Consider the following 25844-nt stretch of genomic DNA (forward strand, 5'->3'; position numbering starts at 1 on the left):
AAGCCTAGAGATTGTATAGATGGAGAAGCATTGTTTATTTTGCTTTCACTGATGATGTCATGCATTGCATTTCTGAACACTAACCTAACTAGATATTCAGGAATAACTCTAGGTAAATACCTAGGGTTTTGTCTATTCAAGACTTAAGTAATGGTCCACTGAGTGTACAGTCATCTGTAACAGTTGCCTTTCAAAATCTTCATGGCTCATCACATACACTAAATTTAAAAGATCAGACTACCTGTTAAACAAACCCATGTGATTTCTGATGGGCCATGCACAATGCTCATTGGGAAAATTAGAGACAGGTTTTTATAGCTGAAACTCATGTTCCCACTTCATGCTTAAGGTGCAGTAAACTTCGGCATGAAGTCATCAAACATTATGGTCTGATAAGTATGCATCTTTCTTGTTCAAGGATTACATTAGACCTGGTTTCTAGCACATGACCACCTTTTTAGAGACATTCACATTCTCTGACATTATACTCGATATGTTAAATGACCCAGAATTGTAATATGTGAAACATTGTATGAAGCACCTGAATAAGGACTACAGTTGATAACTTTACTTCTCAAATGTAATAAGGACTTTTAATCCACCATTAAGTTTCTCTTCAGCAACAACAAAGATTTTTTCCAAAGCTTTCTTGAAACCAAATCTAAGAATAACTTTTTTAAAGTATCTAAACCTGAAATCTCAAGTTTCACTCCAAGATCAAGATTATTTTTCCTTAAACAACTTTTTCTAAGACAGATATGCATCAGATTGCATTTAAAAACTCAAATAGAACAAAGTATTGTCAAAACAAAACACTTAGACGATCATATATCACTCCTCCTGTGTTGGGAATGAGCCACATTGACAGATGGTGAACATTTTGCTTATTGTAATACAGGAAAACACTCAGACAATACATCAGTAAGAGTCATATAAATATGTATTTGGAAAGGAGTGAAATTACACAGCTTAATAAATTAAATAAATTATTATGGAATAATCCATTCCCTATGATTACTGTAGACTTTGTATAGCTAGATTCTTAAAATAGTAATTCGGAGGCTCATCTCAAGTCTTAAAGTATGTCCAGGCAATAGATCAAGCCCTGTGACCATTTTGCCCCTGTGAAAACTGAGAGATTTTGAGGTCTTCTTCTGAACAAAGTGGAAAAAGACCCAACACACAGATCATCCATATTTCATACGGTAACCCTATGAGGACTACCAGCAACAAAGACAATGAGTGTGAGGTTGATACAACACTGACATATCCACAGCTTTAACTTTTTTGGAGGTTCTGCAAAACAGTTTTCACTTTTGCCAGAATATCTCATTTGATTTAAACTTTTGGTTTTATGTAATCTTTTAAAAATGCATCTATTTGAGGTAATGTTAAATAATTTATTCAATTTCAATTTGGACACAATTAAAAAAAATAAAAACAACATACTTTTTACTTTCACAGTATCACAAACAGTTCAAAGAACAAAATCTGTTTCTTGTAAGGGAAGATTACACTGACCAAAATCTTCTAATTAGAAGTCCATGCAAACTTCAGACGGTTCAAGGGTCGTTTTAAATATTAAGAGAAACAGGTAGCTGTTTTTTGTTCTTGACCTACAAGATTTCTTAGTTCTATTATACAGCTTCCTTAAGGTGGTTTTGAAATTTTTCACAGTATTTATGAAGTTCTTGTGACTCCCAAATGTTAGCCTTGATATAAACATGTACTGCTATTACTATGAGTGTCCACATCTGTGGAATTTTTCCCTAAAAACTAGTTATGTCTCCAGACATTGATTGGTTCTGCAAGAATGTTCTGGAGGAAACAATTAGTGAATAGTATTTTCATCACTGTCCTTCTTAAAACATAAGTGCACCTGGTAGGAAATTAGCCACAAAGGATTTCCCCTTTATTGTGTTATTATTTCTGATCCTATTTAGCAGATTGTTTCTGTATACCATTCAGTCTCCCTAATTTATCTCTGTCTATTATAGATGCTCTTGATTATATACCTATTGTACTGCGTTCTTACAATTGCTTTGTTTAAACGTACCACAAACACAGTCCAAAAATACAAACACAAAACCTGGCAAGGAATAATACAGCAGTTTCTACCTGGAGACTCTGACAGATGGACTGCTGTGAATTTAATTTTCACTGGGATTTTATATGGACATGTCCTGTCTTTTAAGAATAGTTAAGATAGATGAGACTTTCAGCTGCTATAAACCATAATAATCTTACATCTGAGCTAGTCATCTTGGCTCCATTTTCTCTTTATCAGTGAAAAGAAATCAACGTTCTCACATATGGTTCATTCAGAGATCCTTTTTAGGATGCTGCTCATCCTGCTGTAGAGCTCTACATTTTAGATTTCCAGTGCTAAGAGAGATTAGTCCCAACTCTAGTGATGTTAATGGATGTGAATTTAAGACCTGACCCTGTGAGCACAATATAGCAGATATGTTTACTTGGGAAGACCTCGACTTCCTTTTGTATGGTGCCAGATGCATGCAGTCAGGGAAGAAAACAATTCACCTGGAACCTAAATACAGATGTTAATAGGACATTAAATATGGTGTCATATTTACAAAACTATACAATTCCCAGACAAGAGCTTTTCTCTGATTATCTTGTAACCAAGAAAAATTATCTACACTCCTTTGAAACCACACAGACATCTTGCATTAATTTGCTAGCATTCAGAAGAAGAGAGAGGAAATCCTTGCTAATAATAATTTAATGAATGGTAGAAAACCCATTGTTTAAATATGCATATGCAACTACATTACTGCATCTGATCACAGCCTTACAGGTTATCACCTATACAGAATGCATACCAAACAGAGGTTGTGGGGGAGAGAAGAGAAATCTATACAGTAGACTCACACCCAGATCTCTTCTGGCAAACAACTGAAGGCCTTCTATGTCTGTAATAAAACCAAATGGGTCTGTTACCAGTTTCTTAATAGAAACTCTCTAATTTCACTAATCCAAATTGAATTTTATGTGACAAAATACTAGTTTTGCTTGATTTAGAAGCCCTTAATCTGTAATATAGACTGCAGAATTTATATTTTTATTCCTTAGTTTTCCTTCTTAAACAATATGAAAAGTGATGGTCCTTCTGGAATGAAGGCTTATACTCCTCTGAGGCTGTTAAACAGGATGTGCCTACAAGTCTAATGGACTCTTATAAGGTAATTGCAAAGCAATGGAATTGCATATCCAGGGTTATTTGTTATTAATCCAGATCAGCTTCAAAATTCCATTTCTACCATCCTAAAAAACCCCAGAATCTACATAATGTTGAACCAAAGACACATAGATCTCAATAACTGTCTTTAAAATATAAGTAAAGATGCTATCTGTATTGTGTTAACCAACAAGACAGATCTGTGATGGAAACAGAAAAAAAAATAGGAGAAAAAATGCCTTTTGAATGTTTTTGCATGGCTCCAGAGAAGTTACAGTATCACTGTCTCAGTGTATGATACAGAATGAAAATAAAAACATCTCTATATACAAGAGAAGTTACAGCTTCTTTGCAAAGATTTTAGTTCAAATATAGGTGTTAATTGAAACTAAAAGGGAAGCAATGAAAAACACTAAAAAATGTGCAAAGGATAACCACAGAACAAATGTCTGCCTTCCACAGGCCTGCTTATTATCCAACCCAGGGTCCCCAAGCACGCAGTCTAGATGACCTCTTATTATAGTTTAATGTAATGACTTGGCTGATTCATATTCTGCGTATTAAGTAAGTTTGAAAACTGAGGGGAGAAAGAGGATTTCACTTCAGATATCTAAGATCCTTATTGTGGCTTCAGTACCCTGAATTTATGAAACCTGACTGCAAACCTGCTGGTTACAAAGTGCTCCAAGGCATTTCCTCACCCACACACCTGTAGAAATCTACATTAATTGAATGCAAGTATGCTAAGATGCTAACAAGTTCTATTGCTACTCCTCAAAGAGCTGGACAACTTAAAAGACTGTTTTGAATATGATTTTACCTGTAATTTGGGAAACTTATGATACATGGTTCCCTGTTAGATAATTTCACACATCAAATGCCCTCATCTCTAAACAACTTGCCTGATGATCCTTGAACTGCAACTGATGCTGGTTGCTGTCACCAGACCTGATACTGGCCTTGACATTGTGGCTTCTATCCATCTGGGAAACTGGACTCAGCCAGCACCAGCTCTGGTCCCCATATCTGGGTATGCTCAGCTCACCTCTCTTGGGTTCTATGGGACTAGCCAACACACTGTTGGCAAAGCCACAGCCTTGTTAGGATGTGCAGATCCAGGCTCCCCTGCCCTTGCAGAGCAACCAGACCATGTTGGTCTTTAGAAGTCACACCTGTAACTAGCCAAGTGCTGTTTTTTATTACACTGAAGTCACTGGTTTATGTACTGATCTGCCTTTTACTTCAATAACAACATGTTATCCTTGGTTAATACTTTCCTTCCTTGTATAAAACTTATAACCTGGATCTCATCAGTTTAGAAAATGAGAGGAATTTGCTGATAATCTCTACTGCAAGACAGTGTCCTGCTTTTGGCAGGAATAGAGTTAATTTTCTTTCTAGAATGTGGGGCAGTGCTGTACTTGAGATTTAGGATGAGAACAATGTTGATGACATGCTGATGTTTTTAGCTATTGACAAGCAGTCAAGGACTTTCCAGCTTCTCATACTGTCTTGCTAAGGAGAAGGTGGGAGTCACATAAGAAGCTGGGAGGGGACACAGCCAGGACAGCTAGTCCAACCTGACCAAAAGGGATGTTCATACCATAGGGTGTCATTTTCTGTTTATAAATGGGCGTGGGCTGAGAGTCGTGGCAGCTGGGGACTTTGTGTGACATCAACTTCGGGTGGTGCCTGCTTATCACTAGTTTTGTATATTTTTATTATTATTACTATTGTTATTATTGTTATCATCATCATAATATTCCTTTTTGATTTTTTATTTTGCCTGCTAAACTGTTTTTAACTCAACCCACAAGTTTTCTCACTTCCGATTCTCTCCCCCATTGTGCTGGGGTGGGGGCTGAGTGAGCAGCTGCGTGGTACATAGCTGCCAGCTGGGGCTAAACTATGATGGACAGGAGACTCACAGGACAGTATCTCCCTAGGTCCCAGCAATGGGGACATGCATGTCTGCTTCTGCTTTAGCTCCTAATTATGTGTCTCTAAATGGGGAAATAAACAAGAAACCAAACCAGAAACTTGTGAGTGATGCAACCCATTAAGCAGCATAAATTGCAAATTATGATGCGCCAGTATTCTTTGTAATAGTCTTGGAGCAAAATTGATGAACAATCTCTAAAATAAACACCATTCTTATCTTTATGGAGATTTTGAATAATAAAGAGATTCATGCAAGGAAAAGCTTGTTCACTGATAAATTACAATGAGAAAGAGGGATGAATTTACTGAAAATTCCCGCTGTTGATTAAAACTATTGGAGAATGTTATTCATTATGAAAGTTATATCTGAGATAAATATACATGCTTAGTCAAAACAAGAATTAAACTATGAAGACAGGCTCTGTTACTTGCTCCTGGGGATGGTGGAGGGACCTGTGCAGAATGGTGCCTTTAGGAAACATTTCCTTTGGGCAAAATTTCCCTCTACCCAAATTGCTTCACTTACTAAACCTATATGGTTTGCAGAAGATATAATGCTTTCATATATCAGACCTCCTCCATAGCCAATATCCCCCAGGATATACTTGAGATCCATATATACTTTATTTTATTTAATTTGCCCTATATTGTCTGTTTTCTTTGTTTTCAAAATTAAAACGCAGAAGGAAAACCAGCATCTGGTATACTTTGCAGATATGGTTCTCTGAATTTGGATGCCAAATGTAAGGCACTTACAGCTTGGTGTCATCCAGAGGTTCTCCTCGAAAGAGAGATATGAAGGAGGCTTCCTACTAATTCCTTCATCCTTCCTTGGGTGAACCAAGTGTCTGACCTTTTTGCTTCCTCTTAAATGTGTTATATTCCTTACAGGCAAATGTATAACATACAGTGTCTAGAGGTCACTGAGGATGAACCAGTGACACATGTTTTATAATACGAGGAAGAAACAGTCAGTGTCAGCTAGGCATTTACTGTATCCAAAGGAAAATTTTTTCAAAAGGACTAAAGGATTGCAAAAAATATCAGTTCTTCCTCTGGAACCATGAGAGAATGGGATTTAGACATTTAGACATTCAATTTAGAAGCTGAATTGTAGCTTTTTTTAGGTTAGTCAGATGAGGGGAATCCTACACAAGGAGAGAAAACTTCTGAGAGTGCCTTTTACTTTGAAGTTTATGTGCTGATGAAACAAACCCCAACTCTCCCCCCACCATCTTTCAGCATGCCTGGAAAGTTTGCTAACGTTCCCAGCTGAGAATAAGCTTGCATGTAAACAGCTTGTGCATGAACTTTACAGTCAGGACTGGTGTCCAATTTGTGCTCAGAATTTAACTATATCTATCCATGTATCTCTCTGGTAATTACTAGTTTCATGGGGATCATTTTTTCAGTCATGTTCTTGCATTACAAGATATGTTGAGTACAAATTTGTTTAGTATTAGTTACACCACAAAACCTGGAATAAATGCCTGGGTTTTTTTGTCATTGCTTCTCACAATCTACCAACACTTTTCATTTCAATTTAGAGGCAAAACCTAACTGCTTTGATGGGTATGGTTTTTTTACTGTAAAACAAATTACTATATTGTTTCCTGGAAAAAACAATGGCAATGTAACAGCTAATATTCTTCTATATTAAAACTACTCCAGCCCGAATAATTTTAGTTTCAGCCAATTGTCTCTCTACTATTAGCCATAGGATAATTAGAATACAACCAATCTTAGTATTATAATTACTTGCAGCTTAATTCTCACATTGACCTGATATTGCACACCACTATGGCTCATTACACTTGTTTTATTACCGCAGTGTACCAAAAATTATGTTAACATTCTTTCTAGCAGCAACATAATCTTCTGGTTCACCCACACACAAAATAGCCTCCATTAAAGGTGAAATAATAATAATAAAAATATCACAGTAAAACTTAAATGCTTAGTTAGACTCTGCTTTCCAAGAATCACAACAATTTACATAATTGTTCAGACGTTTTTCATTGCATATCCTTAACCATTCTATTTTGTGTAGAAAATTATATTTATATATGCTGCTGCAACATTCAAAGATACTGTATTGTATGACAGCAGGAATTGAAATAAAATGAGTTCATAAAATCAGTGATGCCAGTATATTAGCATTTTGCCCTCAATATTTTGCTATAATGGTTATCAAAAGTGCATTAATCTTTCTCATTGAAAGCTATTTATATACCCCTAATTATCATTAAATTGTTATTTTGTGTACAGCACAACAAATTAATCTTCTTTTCTATTAAAAAGAAATCATCCAATTTTTTTTTCTCCAGCCTTTGCCTGTTAATGATGCTTCTGTGAAGCATACACAAGAGAAAGCTCAAAGAAAAAGAATTAAAGGGAAAAATGAAAGGAAGAACTAGAAACTTGTTAACAGAAATTACAGACAAGTTTTATCTGTTTCCCAATTAATAGTCCATTTTTGCTGAAGGCATTTTTAAGTATATCTTTTCCAGCGAAATACCTACAGTTATTTACCAACTCTTAAAAAAAATAATTAGAATGCAGGCCACAAAAAAAAATCTGTAGAGCAGACGTGGAAAAAGCCATACTACCTGCACAGCTGAGCAGAAGACAAGTCAGGCAAAAGCTGGATAACAGGGTCTAACATAATCAATCTAAAATGAATGTTCTATTAGGGATATTTTCTCTTTGGGCAGTAATTAAGAAAATGAAGTAAAGAAAACCCTCCAGAAAAACCTTGCCAACAACTAAATACTTGGGAGAAAGGCTTTCTTAAGAAAGTAGGCCTTCTGGAGTTGTATGAATGTCATGTCTAATGACTTTTGTTTAACCAAGTTGTATAAATTCCTGAGTTCTTTCAGAATGTATGGACTCAGAAAATGGGATCACTAGATGCCGTTCTCATGTGGGATCCAAAATATTGCTGCATTCAAAGGAAGAAAATTCACTCCTTGAGATGACTGGAGAAAGAGCCAACGTTATAAACAATTTTATTACTTCTGACAGTTCATAGGTACCTAATTTATATTGACCAGGAGATCGTTCTGCTATAGATACCACTGAAAGATTTAATGAAAGTCAGGCTCTGATCTTAGACTACACAGACTCAGAAACAGTATTAAATTCCAGCTCATTAAAATTCAGGACTACTAGATTAGATTTATTTCTTCGGCCCAAGTCATCAATCTTGATCCAGATTTCCAGCCTTTATTTCAAGAGGCTAAAGTAAAAAATAGTGAGATATAGAACATTATGGTACAATATAGTACATGACAGTACATCTTGTGAATATCTGCAATTATTTAGCATGACTAGCAACTTCAGAAATTCATATTGGATTTGAATAAGAAAAAAATGTTGCAATATGTAACTGGAGTCTACCTGATAAAAAGTTTACAGAATGGCAAATAGTTGGAAAAAAGCTTGCATAACGAAATTAGTAGTCAGAGTAGAATGAACATCTCAATATTACCTGAAATATTAATATCTATTCAGCAGTAGTGGCCTGTTTTTAAATTAAACACATTACAAACCCAGATAAAGTCTCAAATCATAAGACTCTTCCTAACAATTGAATGCAGCAGTGGTATTTGCAGCTTTGGGACAAGAGAACATAGTGAAATCTGCCAATCATCTCTAATATGTCTCTGTAGTCTAAGGTGCAGCTCAAAGGCAATAAAATGTGTGTATATTTTAGTTTTATAACTACATGCAGTCAACTATGCATTATGATACTGAAGACTCCATTCTACTGACTATTAAGTATTCTTCCTGAGTGAAGGAGCACTACTAAAAACCTCTGTCTTGTGGAGGCTACTTTGTGTGTGATTGTTAAACATACTAAAGCAAGAGGAAAGGCCTTTATGGCCCTTCTTTGGAGAAGGAAGGACCTCTAGGAAGTAACAATAGAAAAAAAAAAAAAAAGATACTATACAGTTTATTGAAATTAAAGGCAAAGCATAGAAAGACGTTGTTCTTCACTTACTTCTAACAGTGCATGATGCCCAAGTACTGCAAGTTGTGGGGAGTGTGAGCTTGAACTTTCAAGGTTTTCAGTTCAATAATGTTGGATCCAAAAGTTCAAATCACCTCAGTTACATTGACATGTAACTAAAATCAAGGATTTTTGCAAACTCTAATATTTTAAGAATGTCCCATGACTAAGTATCCATCTTTGAAGCCAGTCTTATCCAGTCTCCACTTCTTGGGAGAAAGGTGAATATAAATCTTAGAGCACAGGAAGTATGCTTCATATTTTTTCTGTGCTGGCATGTCAGATAATTTGGATAACTGCTCTGTCTATGCACCTAGCGTTTTCCCTGTGTTGCTATAAGCATCTCAGCTCTGTGCTACAGAAAACAAACACTTTTTTTTATGTTTCCTTCTATTGGCCCTTAGATTCCAATTTGTCCCTCACTATCTTAGACAAATGGGGTCACGTAGATCTTCTGCCTTCTATTTGACTAGTCTTAATTATTTATTTTCTGTCATTCAGGTTTATGACTATGCAATAAAAGACAGGTTTAATGGGCCAGTAGTCCAGAATGGGAAATCATCCAGCTAGTGAAGCATTGAGGACATCAAATTAGTGGCACTGCTGATCAGTTTTTTCCCCAGTTTGACATCTGTTTGCAAATACTCACAGCCAAAATTGTTTTGAAAGACAATGTCAGCCTTAGGCTTTGGAGCTTGCCTCCTCAGATGCATCAGTGAATCTCTCCACCCCTTACTACTTGTTATTTTCTGCTGTGAAATGACACAAAGCATATAATCATGCACAAGGGAGAAAACATTATCTGGTATTTTCATCTAATGAGTGGAAGTCAGGATTCCTGGACTCTTATCTCTGACACCTTTTGTGATTCTCCTGTGACTCCTGTCTTATGTGCATATTTAACATACATTAAATTAGAGAACATGTAAGAAAAGTTTCCAGAATCCTTTATTTTTAATTAAATTAGCTGCCAGCACATGATGATTCTTTGATTTTCCTTTCAGGACACTATTTTAGCAAGTGTGACCACTGTTAAGAATCTCCCTGCACATAAAGAGAATATAATATTGAAAGATGCATGGACTTTTGAAAAGAAAGGACTCTTGGGACCTTTGTTCTGGGCTGATTCATAGTGCAGACAGAACATCTTTATCCAGTGATTCTGCTTCAAGCTAACATTTGCTTGGAAAATAGAGAACCTTAGAAAAAGAATCAAAGATAAAAAAATAAAGAGTCCCAGCGGAAAACAAGTACCAGACAGCAGTAATTACCATATAATATCAATGATTATATAATAATCATATGATCATAGTATGAGTGATTACTCAATATAAAAACTATGTTAATAATGCTGTACATATTAATGTACATGAGTGCATGTAAATATTGATGTAAATTAATGTTTTCATGTCAGTGTTTCCCCCATCAAGATTAGCGGCTACGGTTCATTTTTTCATACACGTTGCATCAGAAGAGCAGTGGCACTACATAAATCAGCCAACAGTTCTGTCTCATCCCCCACACTATCACCAAGAGCAGCAACGCGCTCAGGGACAGGACATGAAAATGGACCTTGCACAGGTGATACTTCTTCCACCATATCCTCGCAGCTTCTGAGAGTCTAAGGCTCAGGCACTTCCTGAGCTAGAAATGTGACGCTTTTCCTTAGTAGCCCTTGGATGGCTGACTGAATTGCTTTTTAAATCCATCCAAAAAATACCTTTTCTGTTTGTAATTCTTGCAGCAATGAGTTCCATAGATAAGTTACGCCCTGTGTAGGAAAGCATTATAATTTGTTTACTTAATGACATGTAGTATTTATTTTATTCTGCTCTGATCTTTATTACCTTTCTAAAACTGCAGTTTGTTTTGGTTTCTTTTTTGCTTTTATAAAGCACTTAGCTGACAGAAATCAGTCAGCAGTAATTCTAAGGTGAATTTTCTTTTGGTTTTGGTGGTGATACCTTTTTCACAGACATTTACCATGTTATTTATTGCCATGTCTGTCCCTTGACTACTTTCTGACTTCAGCATTGAATTTCATCTTATCATTCAGGCTTTTAATATGTTGAGAATTACTCAAACCTCATCATAGTCAACTGTCATTTTTAAACCGAAAATAATTAAGTATCTTTGAAAAAGTTTAATCTTATTGCTCAGTTACTAATAGATAAAAGAGGAATATCTGTATCTACAAGGAATTACAGGAACAATCTCTGTTCATTGTTGAATATTTATTCCTGCCTCTTCTCCTTCTGACACTTATTAACATGTGGCATGCCTGCCTTCAATTCTATTTATGTTATTCACATAAATCTTTTTTGGAAATATGTATACATATATATATAATGAAATAAATAACAACCCTGTATATTTGTTGGCTTAACTAAAGAACACTTAAAGACTTGTCAGGCATGAGTAATCTCTGCAAAAGTCATGATGAATTTTGCTTGTAAAAATATATTCATTCATGTGCTTGTTATTTCTGTTCTTTCTTATAGTAGCTATCAATTTTCTCCGCAAAACTGCAATTTACTGCTCTGTAGCTCCCTGCACTGTTCTGAACTTACCATCTTCCACTTCCCTGGTGCTGATCCCATTTTAAACACAGTTAATAGTTCAGCAACTTTGTACTTGAATTCTTTCAGAACTCTTGGGTGAATACCATCTGTTCCTGATGATTTGTTACCATTCCTATTATCAGGTAGTTCTTATACCTCTCATGTCAAGCATTTTTATAAGCTGCCCAAGTACTGAATTTAGACAGCCTACTAGAGAAACCCTTAAACCTGAAAGTCTCAGTTCAAAATTTTGGGAACTTTATGTTCAAACTGAAGATCTTCTATAACCGTCACTCTTATTCTGATATAAATAATGAACGAAATTCAATGTCATAATGCCATTTTTCAGTTTGGGCACCTCATCATTCTCACTCTATCCTCTGTTGTTCAGAATATAAATATCACAAAATCTTTTCATTGAGGTACATTATTTATCAAGATAAAACCACAGATAGGGAACATTACTAACTTTATTCAGACATAAGAGATTTTCAATGGGAAACATAAATAGGGGAACAAAGAAATATAGGCACTGGTGATCATCAGTATGGAAAAAAAATGAGATATCCTAAATTAGCCACCTATTTTCAATCACTATCTAGATAAATAAAACCATACATTAAAGAAGCAGAATGCTGAATGCATTTTATCAGATAATGTCATTACGGAGTTTCTGAGTAACTACTTAGTTTCAGGTAGCATGGGATATTTTCTTTGTTGCTGTGCTATGTTGATTATCTCTCTAAACATCACTGGTGTTTCTTTACACAACTAAATTCTGCCAGAGATATTAACACTGTGAAACTTTCTGCTATTTCTTTCTGGTTTTAGTTTCAGAAGGAAAATAGCCATTCCAACCTTACTTGCTTTAATGATACACATTTCCAGAAAACAGCAGATTTTCTAGTCACAAAGTTAATTTGCCAATTATAAAAAAATCCTATAATGCTGTGTAAGTTTGTAAGTTTGTAGTAACAGTAAGCCTTTAACTTAAGTGCACAAGGGGAATAAAAAAAATCTATCAGAATTATTCTATTTTTTTATTATTATTTTTTCATTAATTATCTTCTCTTTCCCTTAGGGACTTTTTTACCTGTGCTCCATAAAATGCAATTTCTCTTTTACAGATGTTCCATATTGAAAATGTCAGGCAATCAAGACAAATATTAAGTTATTTTTACATGTCATGGCTCTAAAATTGCTAAAAGCGGTATTTTGGGGGTATATTTTGTGTTAAATTTAAAGGATAGAAATGGTGCCAGGTTGACAGCCCTGTGAATGAAGCCTTCCTTCTGTCCACAGAACACTAGTTCAAACAGTGGAGTTTCTCTAGCACATTATGGAAAAACTAATTGCATCTCCGATAGGCAGAGCATTGTACAGGAGAAAATTCAGTCCTTACTACCTTTAAATATTTTCATCCCTATTACTAAAAAATGCCAAGGAAGATTTTCAGAAGACAGCACAAGGGCACAACTACCATTGTCCAACCTAGCCATGTCTTCATGTTCCAGGTTCCATGGTTACAAGGTAAAAATATACTGATTTTTGATGAATTACATGGATATTTTTCATTTAGGGATTATCCTTACACACAATTCTTTGGTACCAGATCCCTCCCAATAAATGCAAAGGACTGATGCTTATGCTTTCAAGCAGGAAAACCAGGATTTAATGAACCAACACTTATGAGCCCTCCCCAACTTCTACTTCCTCCTCACAAGCTCAAATCTTTACCAAATGAGGTACAAAACCTTAGCAAGAGCAAAGAGCCTTAAGAGGTACAGTAACATTAAATACTTTAATGTCTCAAGAAAAGTTTTCTTTGCAGCCTGATATTTCACAAAGGAATTTCAGGCTTCAGTTTCACCAATCAAAATCATTGCTGACCTGTCTATCACCTCTTTTATTTTTCTTTGGCAGATCTCAAGGATTATCACAATTGCAGATCTTCACAATAAAATCTAAATATTCTCAAGTTCTGACATCCTTCTGGTTTTGGAAACATTACAATCCTGAAAAGTTGAAGTGACATAACCTATCATAGGATCATTTTGCCCCGGCAAACATGCGTGAAATCAACTCACACACTTCAGCTGGGAATAAAAACATGAATAAAAGGAAGTGCAACTTCTCCACAAGCAGTATTTTTATTTTAGTAGAGTGCATCTGGAAAGTAGCAACACAAGTCTATACCCAAATCAAGCAAGATGCCATTAAGTCTGCTTAATGGGTAAAAGATTGTACCTACTGCTTCTTCTGACCTCCTGCTCTCCCACCTTCTTTTCTGACTCCACCAAATACTTCATTACCTTCCCAATTTAAAACAGATATAACTAACTTATTTGAAAAAAAAGTATAGGTTTTTTTAATGAAATAGGTAAAATATGTTTCTTTTATGCTAAGAAAGAGAACAAAAGAGATTGAGAATGTTACCTGAAGCCTACATTCCTGCATCAGTTCAAAATTCATGAAGTAAAAATGTCAGATCACCTGTAGTCAGCATAGGCTTTGTGTTTGACTTCAGTGGAAAATAGACCAGGACTCTGCAACAACAACTTGTGTGAGATTTGAAACAATTGCTACAAAGTTTGACACTTTACTATGAAGGTGACTAGGTTTGGTCTGTAATTTCAGTGGGCTAGGAGCAAGCAGATCTGGGATAATAATAATCAGATTTCAGAGGAAGGGGGTGGAGGAGAATCAACAAAATGTATCTATCATCTCATGTGTTCCTCAAGTTTAAAATTCCAGTAAATCCTGACCCATGGAAATTGGCTGTGCTGAGTAACAAATGTTACTTTTTTAATAATAATGAAAGATGAGATTACATGAGTCACAGGTAGGAAAAGAATGGAAGAATTGTCCCATAGTTCTGGTAATGACAAACATCATTAAATGGAAAGACTGTCCTGCCCACCTCATGAGAGGGAATGTAAAGCAAATTCAAAAATTGAAATGACTAAGTATATATGACAGGAATTCCCAAAGGGTGGCCTGTGGCGCTGATGAATATCCTATACTTAGCACATTGCTGCTGTTAGATTACAATGTTAAAACATGCAGACACGCAGAACCGCACACAAAACCCTGCACATTTGTGCCAGCTCTTGTACCAGATAATCTTAAGAAAATTGATAAGACATATTCTTTTGCTCCTTATTAATCTTTTTGGATTACGGTAGGTGGTAAAAATAACATAGATGGAAACAGAGGGAAACAACGTTCCCTGAGCAACAGAGGAAATAAATGTGGCAATTACAGCAGGGATACCCATCCTTTTTTTTCTTTTTGAAAGAACACCCATCAGGACAAAGTGAAGATATTAAACTGTAACAAGTCCAATACCAATTAATTTCAAATAAACAAGATACCTTACTCAGACTCCCAGACTGGGTCTGGGGTCCTGATCAGCAGAAATAAACATGCATAGGAACATGAATGAGCTCCACTCTAACTAAGCATATGCTTAAATAGTTTCCTGACCTGGAACCGTAGTGAATAATATATGACTTAGGCTGAATTTTTATTTTGCTCATGTAAAAATAGCAGCACATATATAAAAAGATACCTTCCCCTCACATGCCATGCTCTTTCACATACATGTGCCTATGTGTAGAAAATGAAAAGATAAATCTTGAGATAATAGGAGGTCATACTGCTTCAGGCATGGATGATGGAGAGGCAAAACTGTCTGAATTGTTACTGCCTGATGTGGTATGTTCATGCTTCTTCCATTTCTGGATTAAGAACAGTCTGATGCCTGGCTTGTGCACAATGTGAAAAGGAAGATTCACAGACAGGACAATGACGATTCCATCAGTTAAACTGAAAATTAACAAATCTGAATTCTGCAATTTGAAATACTACTCCTGGAGCACGGCAGGAAGTAGAGTCACACACAGCCTCTTCCTTATGTCTTTCTCTTCTGTCAAAAAATGAAATATAGGAAGCGAGGGATAATTAGCTTCCTCATAAAGTCTGCTTCCCGGGACAGAACTCTATACAAATGTTGTGGTTTTATGTGGGAAGGTTCTGGTGGAGCGGGGAGGGGCTGCAAGGGTGACTTCTTCAAGAAGCAGTGAGAAGCTTCCCCCAGTCCCCACAGAGCAAACACCAGCAGTGGTCTCAGCGCATCTGGGAATCACAGTTAGGAGAAAAAAAAACACTAGCAGCGGCTTTTTGCCCCCAGAGAAGGGAGTAAGAAGTTGTGAGAAACTGTGCAGGCACCATGGCTGTGGAAGGGTGGGGAGGAGGCACTCCAGGCACTGGAGAGAAAGAGGCCCCTGCAGCCCCTGGAGAAACCCATGGTGGAGCAGGTGAGACTGAGAAACATTGTATGATTTATGACTGTACCTCACAGAAGTGACCCACACTGGGGCAGCTAGTGAAGAGCTGAAGCCCAGTTAGAAAGGACTCATGTTGGAGAAGTTAATGGAGCATAGAAATAGTGTGAGGAATTCCTCCCAGCTAAGAAATAAAACAACTGGTGATGATTTGACTAAAACCCTGTCCCCATCTCCCCCTGTAACACCTAGGGGGAGGGAAGGGAGAGAAATCATGAACAAAGTAGAGCCCATGAAGTAGGGAGGGGTGAGGGAGGTGGTGTTTTAGGTTTGGTTTTACTTCTCAACCTACTCTGATTTCTATGTGTGTGTGTGTGTGTGTGTGTGTGTGTGTAGTGTAATAAATTAGAAGTTTGGGATTTTTTAATTCTTTGTTGAGTCTGTTCTGCCTGTGATGCTGATTGTGGAATGATCTCTCCCAGTCCTTATCTCAACTCCTAAGTCTCTCAATATCTATTTTCTTCCCTGTCCCACAAAAAATGGGAGTGATAGGCTGACTTTGGTGGGTGTCTGGCCTCGAGCCAGTGTGGAATCACCATAACAGAATACTAACTAATCCCTATTCACTGAATAAAAGATGGCAGTATTGCTTTCTTTGCAAGCTGTACCTCTTTGTGTGGTCACTGTGTAACCAATGTGTTTCCCTCTGAGAGGGACTGAAGAATGCAACAGCATCCTGAACTAACTCACAAGGATGCCTACACAAGGCCATTCTACAGTAGGCTTGAGTGGATAGTTTACACTTGTTTGCTTTAGTTAAGAAACATCCAGCTTACATAGCTGCCAAAAGAAAGTCTTCACAACATGAAAGTCTTCACAAAAGCAAATATCCCAATTTGCAGACCAGACAAATGTCATAGCCCATGTTCACCTCAAGGAGAAATCTTCATCAAGACAAGAGGTGAAAGAGTAGTAGCATCTGTAGCTTCATACCTCTCCTCCAAGGTGTTCTCCCGCTGGAGTCAAACATGGCCACACCAAGTCATGAATTGGTATGCAGAGAAGACAATGATCTCTAAGGTGGCGGGTGAAGATAAGGTGGGTAGAGGTAAAAAGTACTGGGAACCTTTTAAAACTATATGAAGTATTTGGGGTTTTTAATATCCCTAGCTACGATTCAGCCTTGCAGCACTATCCCTAGTGTATACACATTACTACATGTCCTGTATTGTCCTGCTCTGGCTACAAGCAATTAGTTGCCTCTATTTTTGTCTCTACGTATCCAGGTTTTCTACTATAGAAGTATCTGCAGTTCAGCCATTGTTTCTCTGTTGTTTCATCTCTCAAAGAGCAGCGTTTTATCTACAACTTAGTCCCCCTCAAATGTCTTCTGACCTGGGTAGAAGGGATTACAGGGTTTACTAGATGGTTCACTAGAGTTAACACAATTCTGAATCAAGAAATGTGCCAACATTTTCAATAAAATTTTCTATGTGTCTGATTGCATTTACTGCATCCTGAAGCTGTGAATTTTTTCGTTTGGATTTTTTTGTGGAAATATAGAAGTACTGTAATGACAAAGAGGCAAGGTACATATAAATGAAGATTTCCTAGAGACAGTTAATAATAATAGAAATTCCTTCCAACAGAGTACAGCTGCCAAAATTACTTCAATTGTATTGGCACAGAAAAGTACAAAATTTTCTATTAAATTATTTTTATATTTTATGGGTTGGGAGGGACATGTACAGGCTTACAGTGTAAGATTTTTGTTAAATAATATAAAAAAGGCTTCTTGGGACAGTAAAAACTATGAAAGAAATGTTGAAAAATCAAAATCAATTAAAAATAAATAGAAATTAGAGTTGTAGAGAAAAATGTCAAAATCTAGATATGTATTTTGATAATGTAAGAAAGTGATTATCAAAGCTTTTATAGTTATCTAAGATTTAAAAAATGAACAAAAAAATCATGACAACTTCAGTGGTTTTAGTTTCAAATATTCAGACAACTGTCACAGTTCCATCAAAACATCAAAAATGGGTTACATTATTCAGAACTTAAAGAACAAAGGAAGAATATGAAGTGACGTAATGTGGGAAAGGCAGTATGTAGGCATGGAAATGTTCGTGACAAAAGCAGATCTGTACAAGTGTAATTCATCTGCAGCAAGTATTCATGCTACAAAAATGGAACTGCGTGGAGGTTCGATGGAAAACGAATAGCCAAGATGTCATCAGGATGCATGAATGAATTAATAATTTTAAAATTACAATATTAAAATTAATACTTAAAAAAATATTTTTTCTTCTGTGCAATATTCTTCTGTGGTTTCTTTATGTTAAGGATGTTTTTTGTCGTCATTATTTATTGAGATACTGTATGATCAGCTCACGACAATGTTTAGAAGGGAACACCGTCTAAGAATCATTATTTGTTCAATCTTATTCTTTCAAAAAGTGAAGGCAAGCTGAGCATACTAGTCTACTCTGTAGTTCGCAGCATCAGTAATAACATAATGAATCAGTAAGTTTACATTCTCAACTGAAAGAATGTCACAAACAACTTCGTTTTAATCTTCGTCTCACCCAAGTATTGCTGCATAAAGTCTAAGAAGCTAACTGACCATGCCTCTCTCTGTGATCTTCATAAGCAGATTCATCCCATTTTATAATACACTTCAACCCTGGAGGTACGTAAAAGATGTGAAGATGTGGTCTTTGAGGACATGGTTTAGTGGAGGAGTTGGCAGTGCTGGGTTAACAATGGGTCTTTATCATCTGAAAGTTGGCAGGGTTTTTTTCCAACCTAAACAATTACATTATTCTATGATATCCGATAATGGCTATTTTTCTACGTGGATCTCAGAGACCATCTGACCAGTTCTTTTACTCCAATGTTAATTCAAATATGTATTATAGCAGCAAAACACATTTCCCTTCATTTGCAGTCAGAAAGTTGAGAAGAAACGATGAAACCTTTCACTCTTTGTGTAGGGCACTGAACTGATAAATGGGAAACAAAGAGTCCAGCAGACAGACTCTTCCACCCAATTCTCTTTACGATAAAATGCAACTGTTGGTGTTTGAGGACATTTACAAATTTGAGAACAGTTTTAATTACCGAAAGCAAAAGAATTCAGCCTGAAGGTAAAGTAAGAATTCTAGAATACTGCAATTTTGTGACTGATATGAGTAAGAGAGTGTTTAGTAAATAGTGCTTCATAATCATGCACTGGAAAATTAAATAAAGCATAATGTCATATTCTGTAACTATTTTGAATGCCTCAGCCAGGCACCAGAAAGTATAGGCTGACAATGTTGAAATACAACAAACAGTTATTCATATAAAATAAAACAAAAAAAGCCCAAGGTTTTGTGTGTTATTTTTTTAAACCCCAAAACACACCAAAAAACCACAACACGTTAGCTGTCTCAGACTCAACTGATATTTGATATTTCAGTGTTTTAGAAGTCAGCATGAAAATAGAGCAACTGTCAAAATAAAACTAAAAGTTGATGCTCACAGTATCTGATAACCAGGCAGCTCATCTTGAACAAATTCCAGAGTAAAACCTTTATTGAAGTGAGAATGTTCTGAGGGCAGCTGGTTCAGATCATGAGAACGTATTGAGCCTGGCTTGAGAATTATCTCATTGTATAGTAAAACCTTAGAAAGAAAATACAATGAAGCCACTGTAATTAATTTGCACTCCAAGTAAGATACTGTTTGATGTTAAAGATAGGTTTCATATTGATTTTGTATTTCCTACTGAAAGAAAAGGCTCTAGAGGGAGAGAAAAGCAAGGAAGTGCTTCAAAAGCACTGCTCCTGCTCAGCTTTGTGCTTGAAGCCAGTAAAACAACTTGTGTAGAAGGGTAAACAATTCAGGATAATATGACTGGTAAACTAGCAACTTTGATAACACATTTCCCAAAGAGTTCAGGAGCAGAATGAAGCATGAGATTCCTTGAATTCAGTGGACATCAGTATGTTATCAATGTACTCAGCTGAGCCCGCAGCTTCTTGCTCAGGTCTCAAGAAAAGCATGTAGGAGAAGCTGTTCCATGAAGGCTATGCAATTTCTAGAGGTATAATTTTCAGAGTTCTCACATCCACACTAAAGATTCCAAACAGCTAGAAAGAATCTACTCCTTCCAGCTTAGAGCTATGTCACATTGCAGAGCAACCAGATATAGTTAAAGATGTCCCTGCTTACTGCAGGGGAGTTGAACTAGATAACCTTGCACATTCTGTGATTCTGGGATTGTTCAAAGGACATTATATAGTTAGTTGTTCTCTGAATTGCTGCATGTAATATATTACAATGATATAGTAGGCAAAGCCTTGTGAATACTTTTTTTAAAAAACAACCTTTCACCAGTGCCATATATAAAATACATTTTTCATTATAAAAAAATATCACAGAAAACCATCTTTTATTTTAGAAGAGATTTTAAAGATCATCTTGTTCCAACTCCCAGAAATACAGTCCACTATCCTAGGTTGCCCAAAGCCCCATCCAACCTGGTCTTCAACACTGCCAAGGATCCCAGGGAAGAATTTCTTTCTAATATCTAATCTAAAACTACCTTCTTGTAGTTTAAAACCGTTTCCTATTACTACACTTCTGGATAAAGAATCACTCTTCATCTTTCCTGTAGGCTCTTTCAGGTCTCCTTAGAGCCTTCTGTTCTTCAGGCTGAACAAGCAAAACTCTCTCAGCCTGTCTTCACAGGAGATGTACTCCAACCCTCTGATCAACTTTGTGGCCTCCTCTGTACTTGCTTCCACAGATCCATGTTTTTCATATGTTGGGCCCAGAGCCGTATGAAGAACTGGAGGTGGGGTCTCACCAGAGCGAGTAAAGTGGCAAAATCCCCTCCCTTGACCTGATTGTCACATTTGTTTTTATGCAGCCTAAGACACTGTTGGCTTTCTGGGCTGCAAGCTCACATTGCAGGGTAATGTTGAGCTTTTCATCAATCAAAATTCACAAGACCTTTTCCTCAGGGCAGCTCTCAGTAAAGGCTGTGGATGTGGTCTGCTTGGAGTTTAGTAAAGCCTTCGACACCATTTTTCACAGTTTCTGATTGACAAAACTGTCTACCATTGTCCCGGACTGGTACACTTTCTTCTGGGTTAAAAACTGTCTGGATGGCCAAGCCCAAAGAGTGGTGGTAAATGGAGCCAAATCCAGCTGGAGGCTGGTAACAAATGCTGTTCCCCAGGGCTCAGTTTTGGGTCCAGTTCTGTTCAAAATCTTTATCAATGACCTTGATGAAGGGATTGAATGCTCCCTCAGTTCATTTGCAGACAACATTGAGCTGGGAGGAAGTGTTGATCAGCTTGACGGTAGGGAGGCTCTTCAAAAAGACCTGAACAGTCTGGACCGATGGGCTGAGACAATGGGATGAGGTTTAACAAGGCCAAGTGCAGAGTGCTGCAAATGGGACACAACCTAACCCCATGCAGCGCTACAGGCTTGGAGGAGACTGGCTGGAGAGCTGTCAGGCAGAGAAAGACGTGGGAGTGTTGGTTGACTGCAGGCTGAACATGAGCCAGCAGTGTGCCCGGGCAGCCAAGAAGGCCAATGGCATCCTGGCTTGTGTCAGAAATAGTGTGGCTAGGAGCTCTGGGGAGGGGATTGTGCCCCTGTATTTGGCATTGGTGAGGCTGCATCTTGAGTGCTGAGTCTAGTTCTGGGCTCCTCACCATAATAAGGACATTGAGGTCCTTGAGCATGTCCAGAGAAGGGCAACCAGGCTGGGGAAAGGCTGGAAGGCAATCATATGAGGAGTGGCTGAGGGAGCTGGGGATGTTTAGCCTAGAGAAGAGGAGGCTGAGGGGAGACCTTATCACCACCTACAACTACCGGACGGGAGGTTGTGGAGAGGTGGGCAATGGTCTCTAGCTAGGTGACAGGTGATAGGACAAGGGGAAATGTCCTCAAGCTGCTCCAGGGCAGGGTCAGATCAGATGTTAGGAGAAAATTCTTCACTGAAAGAGTTGTGAGGGCCTGGAACAGGCTACCCAGGGAGGTGGCTGTGTCACCATCCCTGGATGTGTTTAAAAAAAGCATAGATGAGGTACTTAGAGATGTGGTTTAGCACAGGACAGGAACGGTGGACTCGATGATCTTAAAGGTCTTCTCCAACCTAGTGATTTTATGATAAATATTGAATATTTAAATTAAATCTTGTATTTAGCATTAGCTTATTATGAGCTCGAAAAAGGATAAGTTGTTTGTTGAATGTTTTAGAGAGTAATATGTTTAATTAGATATTTTTTAGTAATATAATCAACACTTATCTGGAGCAAAATGACAAAGCTTACCTGAAGTGAAAGTATCTTTCGCACTATAAAGTCCTAAATGCTTCTGAAATTCTAATCACATTAAAAGACATACAGCCTATCTTTACTGATCTAATGACTTTTGAGTTAGAAAATACTAAGGATTAAAATTTTATCTAAAACACTTAGTATTTTATTTTTCATATCAAAAAGCTACATATAATGCTTAAATATTTCTTAGAGTTATGGCTAAAAATCCAAGAACACAGATGAATGTCTTAACTGCAGCTGCAGTACAAATGGGTGGAAGGCAATATAGGTTAGAGGGGGCCTTGGGACTAGATTGGATATGTACATCAAGAGGATAAGTAATTATATATTTTTCCCCACAGTTGTTACACAGTTGGTCCCCCACACTGTCCCAGAAAAAAAAAAATAAATGAGAGTGCCTATTCTTTAGGCTGATTAATGTAATTATAACTTGTTTTAAGGAGTACAGACAAATCCATTTAAGATACTAAAAATGACAGGCATACTTAAAGACGACAATAATTTCACCGAAGCCATCAGAAAATAAAAGCATTATGCAAAAATAAACGGTTGGTTTTGTTTTTCAGTAGTGTTCCTCCTAACACAAAATTTTAATTGCAGATTAGTTTTATTCTTGTAGTCCTGTTGATGGATTTGAGGCAAGTGACATACATCATTAATTGCATTGTGTAGGGGATTGCATTTCAAACTAGAGCTTTGCCTGATGGAGCTACTACAGCCTGTCTGATTGTTGCAGAATTGTCATTAAATGGAAATGATGCCCAGGAATGTTGAACTTAATGTGATGTTTCCAAATACTATGAATAACATTACAGTAGCTTTAATGAATTTCATAGGAGAAAAATGTTGTTAAACAAAGTAACAGTATTAGCTCTGGTGCCCTGGACAAATTCCAATCTGGTTAGTTGCATTCTGACACCTACTATTTCTCAGTTGTTTGAATTTAGTATGCTTGTCCATCCCACTGTCTTCATTGATATGTTAATGATGTGCTTTGTCAGCTCATTGCTGCCTGGCACTGCAGAGTTAGCTGGCTACCACTTGACCACTTGACCATCCACATGCTTTTAATGAAGCTGTAACTACAGTACATGACCTTGAAAAGGTTCCTTTCAATCTACCTTCCCATAGTTCAAGTTACTTAGATACTGCTTAACCTAACAAGTAAGCACAGATATAACTTATTTCAGTGTTTGTTAAACATACAGCACAAGCTCATGTCCCAGTTGTGAAATAATGAGCTGGCAAAGGCCGTTACCATGCACTTAAAACTCAACACAGAGATGACCTCCCACACACTAGTCCTTTAGTTTAGGTCAGAGAGGCACTCTAAGCAGTGTCTCCTAATCACCTCCACTTAACTATACTTTGCTTTGAATTGTGGAGTCATCTCTGACAATATGACCTGAACTATGGATCACATTTAGTGAAAGATATACTCCAGGAGTACTTCCACACTTCAGAACCAAATAATCATGGAGAAAATGGCCTTGGAGTAGAGCTAGTCCAACATTAAAAATAAATTCCTGAAATGTGGACACTACTCCCTTATGCAGGAGATATTTATGAATATTACTTTTCCTATTTGAGAGGCTCAACAAGATCATCAAGTAGCACATAAAACTTTTTAATCAGGTATCTATTTCTATATGCATGGTCAGTGATTAAAATATTAAAAAAAACCCCATAAGATCAGAAAGAGGTAGTACCAAACATCCCTGGAAGGGGGTCTACTCATCACTTAATGGACAGAGTATTCCTGAAAACCTCATCTACATGTAGCTGTAGGTAAACAATCATATCCCATATGCTGGGGTCAGATCTCATGTCCTGTTCTCCCAGCAGGATGACCAAATCCACATACCTCCCACATATATACAAAAGTACCCCAGAAGCTGCAGATTGTACTCCATGTTGCACATGGCATTGCTGTTCGAAACCTCAAGTTACGTGTTAAACTGCAGCTGGTTTGTCACCATTAAGTTTTTGTCACAATCTGATTTAGGGAGAAAGCCAATGATCTGGAAACAGATGTGAAGCTTTAAGTGTACATCATTAGGTCTTCAGGATTAATTTCAGGCTTAACATTGCCTAGAATTTACTTCAGGTAGGAGAAAGAAGACAAAGAAATAGGGAGGAGAGTGACAGGATAAGTGGAAAAGAGTAGACAGGATCGTGGGAGCACAGATGTTAATGAACTGAAAAACACCATTTTATTTAACTGTTATATATGTCTGCAAAGAAGTCAGTCATTTGAAAGGCATTGCAGTACGTATGAAGAGCCTCTTAAGATTTCCACATAGAAAATTATTTTCTTTTTTTTTTTCCCTTCCCTTTTCAAAGTTTCTGTTTAGGATAATTTTCCATTCAGTACCAAGTTACAACAAAGCCACTTCTAGGTTTCTGGGATGGTCTCTGTAACTCACTCTCTTGCACACACGCACATCAACACAAACAGCCAGGAGGAGGAGAGGAAGGAAAAGGAAAAGTGTGAGCAAAGACTGCTAAAGACTTTGAGAGCCACAATCAGTGCCCTCATAGTCAAAGAAATCTGCTCTCTGGGTGCTGGTGGCTCAAATCTTGCATATAGATCAAGGCAAATTCAAGTCTTGCATGTCCTCATCTTACCTAAACACTAGTGACATAGTCACCAACTTTCCAGGCAAATATAATCCTATCCATTTATCTATTTTAACTAGATTTTTTTTTCAGTCTCAGATGGAGAAACCTTTAATTAAATCTAGTACAATTATGGAAATAAAATCCCAAACATCCCCCCAAAACCAATTGTATTTAATGGTTGGTAATTTCCAAATAAACCGGTTATTTTTTCCATTAAGATCCAGACTGAATCTATGTGGGACTTTATATATAGCTTCCAATTGAAACAGCTGGATTCCTTTCCAAGGAAAAATGAAGGACATTTGGATGTGATTGGCAAAGACATCTCTAAGATCCATAACATAGGAATGAAAAGTACTGCTAAACCTCTTATTTATCACCAATTCTAGTGTGTTGTTCTTTGATTAAAACTCATCTTGTGCTAATAATTCTCAGTAGTGCTGTTCAGCATATGCTATAGAACTCCCTGAGGTAGCCAAGGAAAACCAAGACAAAAACAGCAGCAGAGAAGTTGCCTACCTGTCTGAATTCTTCAAGATCTATTTTGTTTCCCACCAGCACCAAGGGGATGTCATAGGTGTGCCGGACACGATAAATAAGTTCCTTAAACTCAGCCGCTTCTTGAAACGATTGGCGGTCTGTGATGGAATAGCAGATAATGAAGCCTTCTCCGCCTCGCATGTATTGGTCCCTCATGGCTGTGAATTCTGCCTGTGGAATAGGAAGAACATGCTCAGTAATCCGGCAAACAAAATTATCCCTTTCTAAGTAATGAACTTGGTGGAAACTTCCCCCATTGCTTACACAATTCCACACTGCTTGTTTTACAGTTTTAACTCCTGTTTCCTGAAACCTGTGCGTCCTTCTAGGGTCATCATC

The 25844-nt window shown here is 37.2% G+C and overlaps 1 protein-coding gene across 1 annotated transcript in view; it reads right to left on the reverse strand.

Moving 5' to 3' along the window:
- RIT2 (Ras like without CAAX 2) overlaps nt 1-25844 on the reverse strand; it is a gene marked incomplete at both ends in the record, with an annotated part of 197494 nt that overhangs the window by 66647 nt on the left and 105003 nt on the right. Inside the window, one exon of the mRNA XM_084278323.1 lies at nt 25485-25676. Coding sequence (XP_084134449.1) covers nt 25485-25676 — 192 coding nt within the window. The remainder of the gene's footprint in view (nt 1-25484; nt 25677-25844) is intronic.

Source organism: Gallinula chloropus, assembly GCF_964237585.1.
Source record: "Gallinula chloropus genome assembly, chromosome: Z".
Classification (NCBI taxonomy): Eukaryota; Metazoa; Chordata; class Aves; order Gruiformes; family Rallidae; genus Gallinula; species Gallinula chloropus.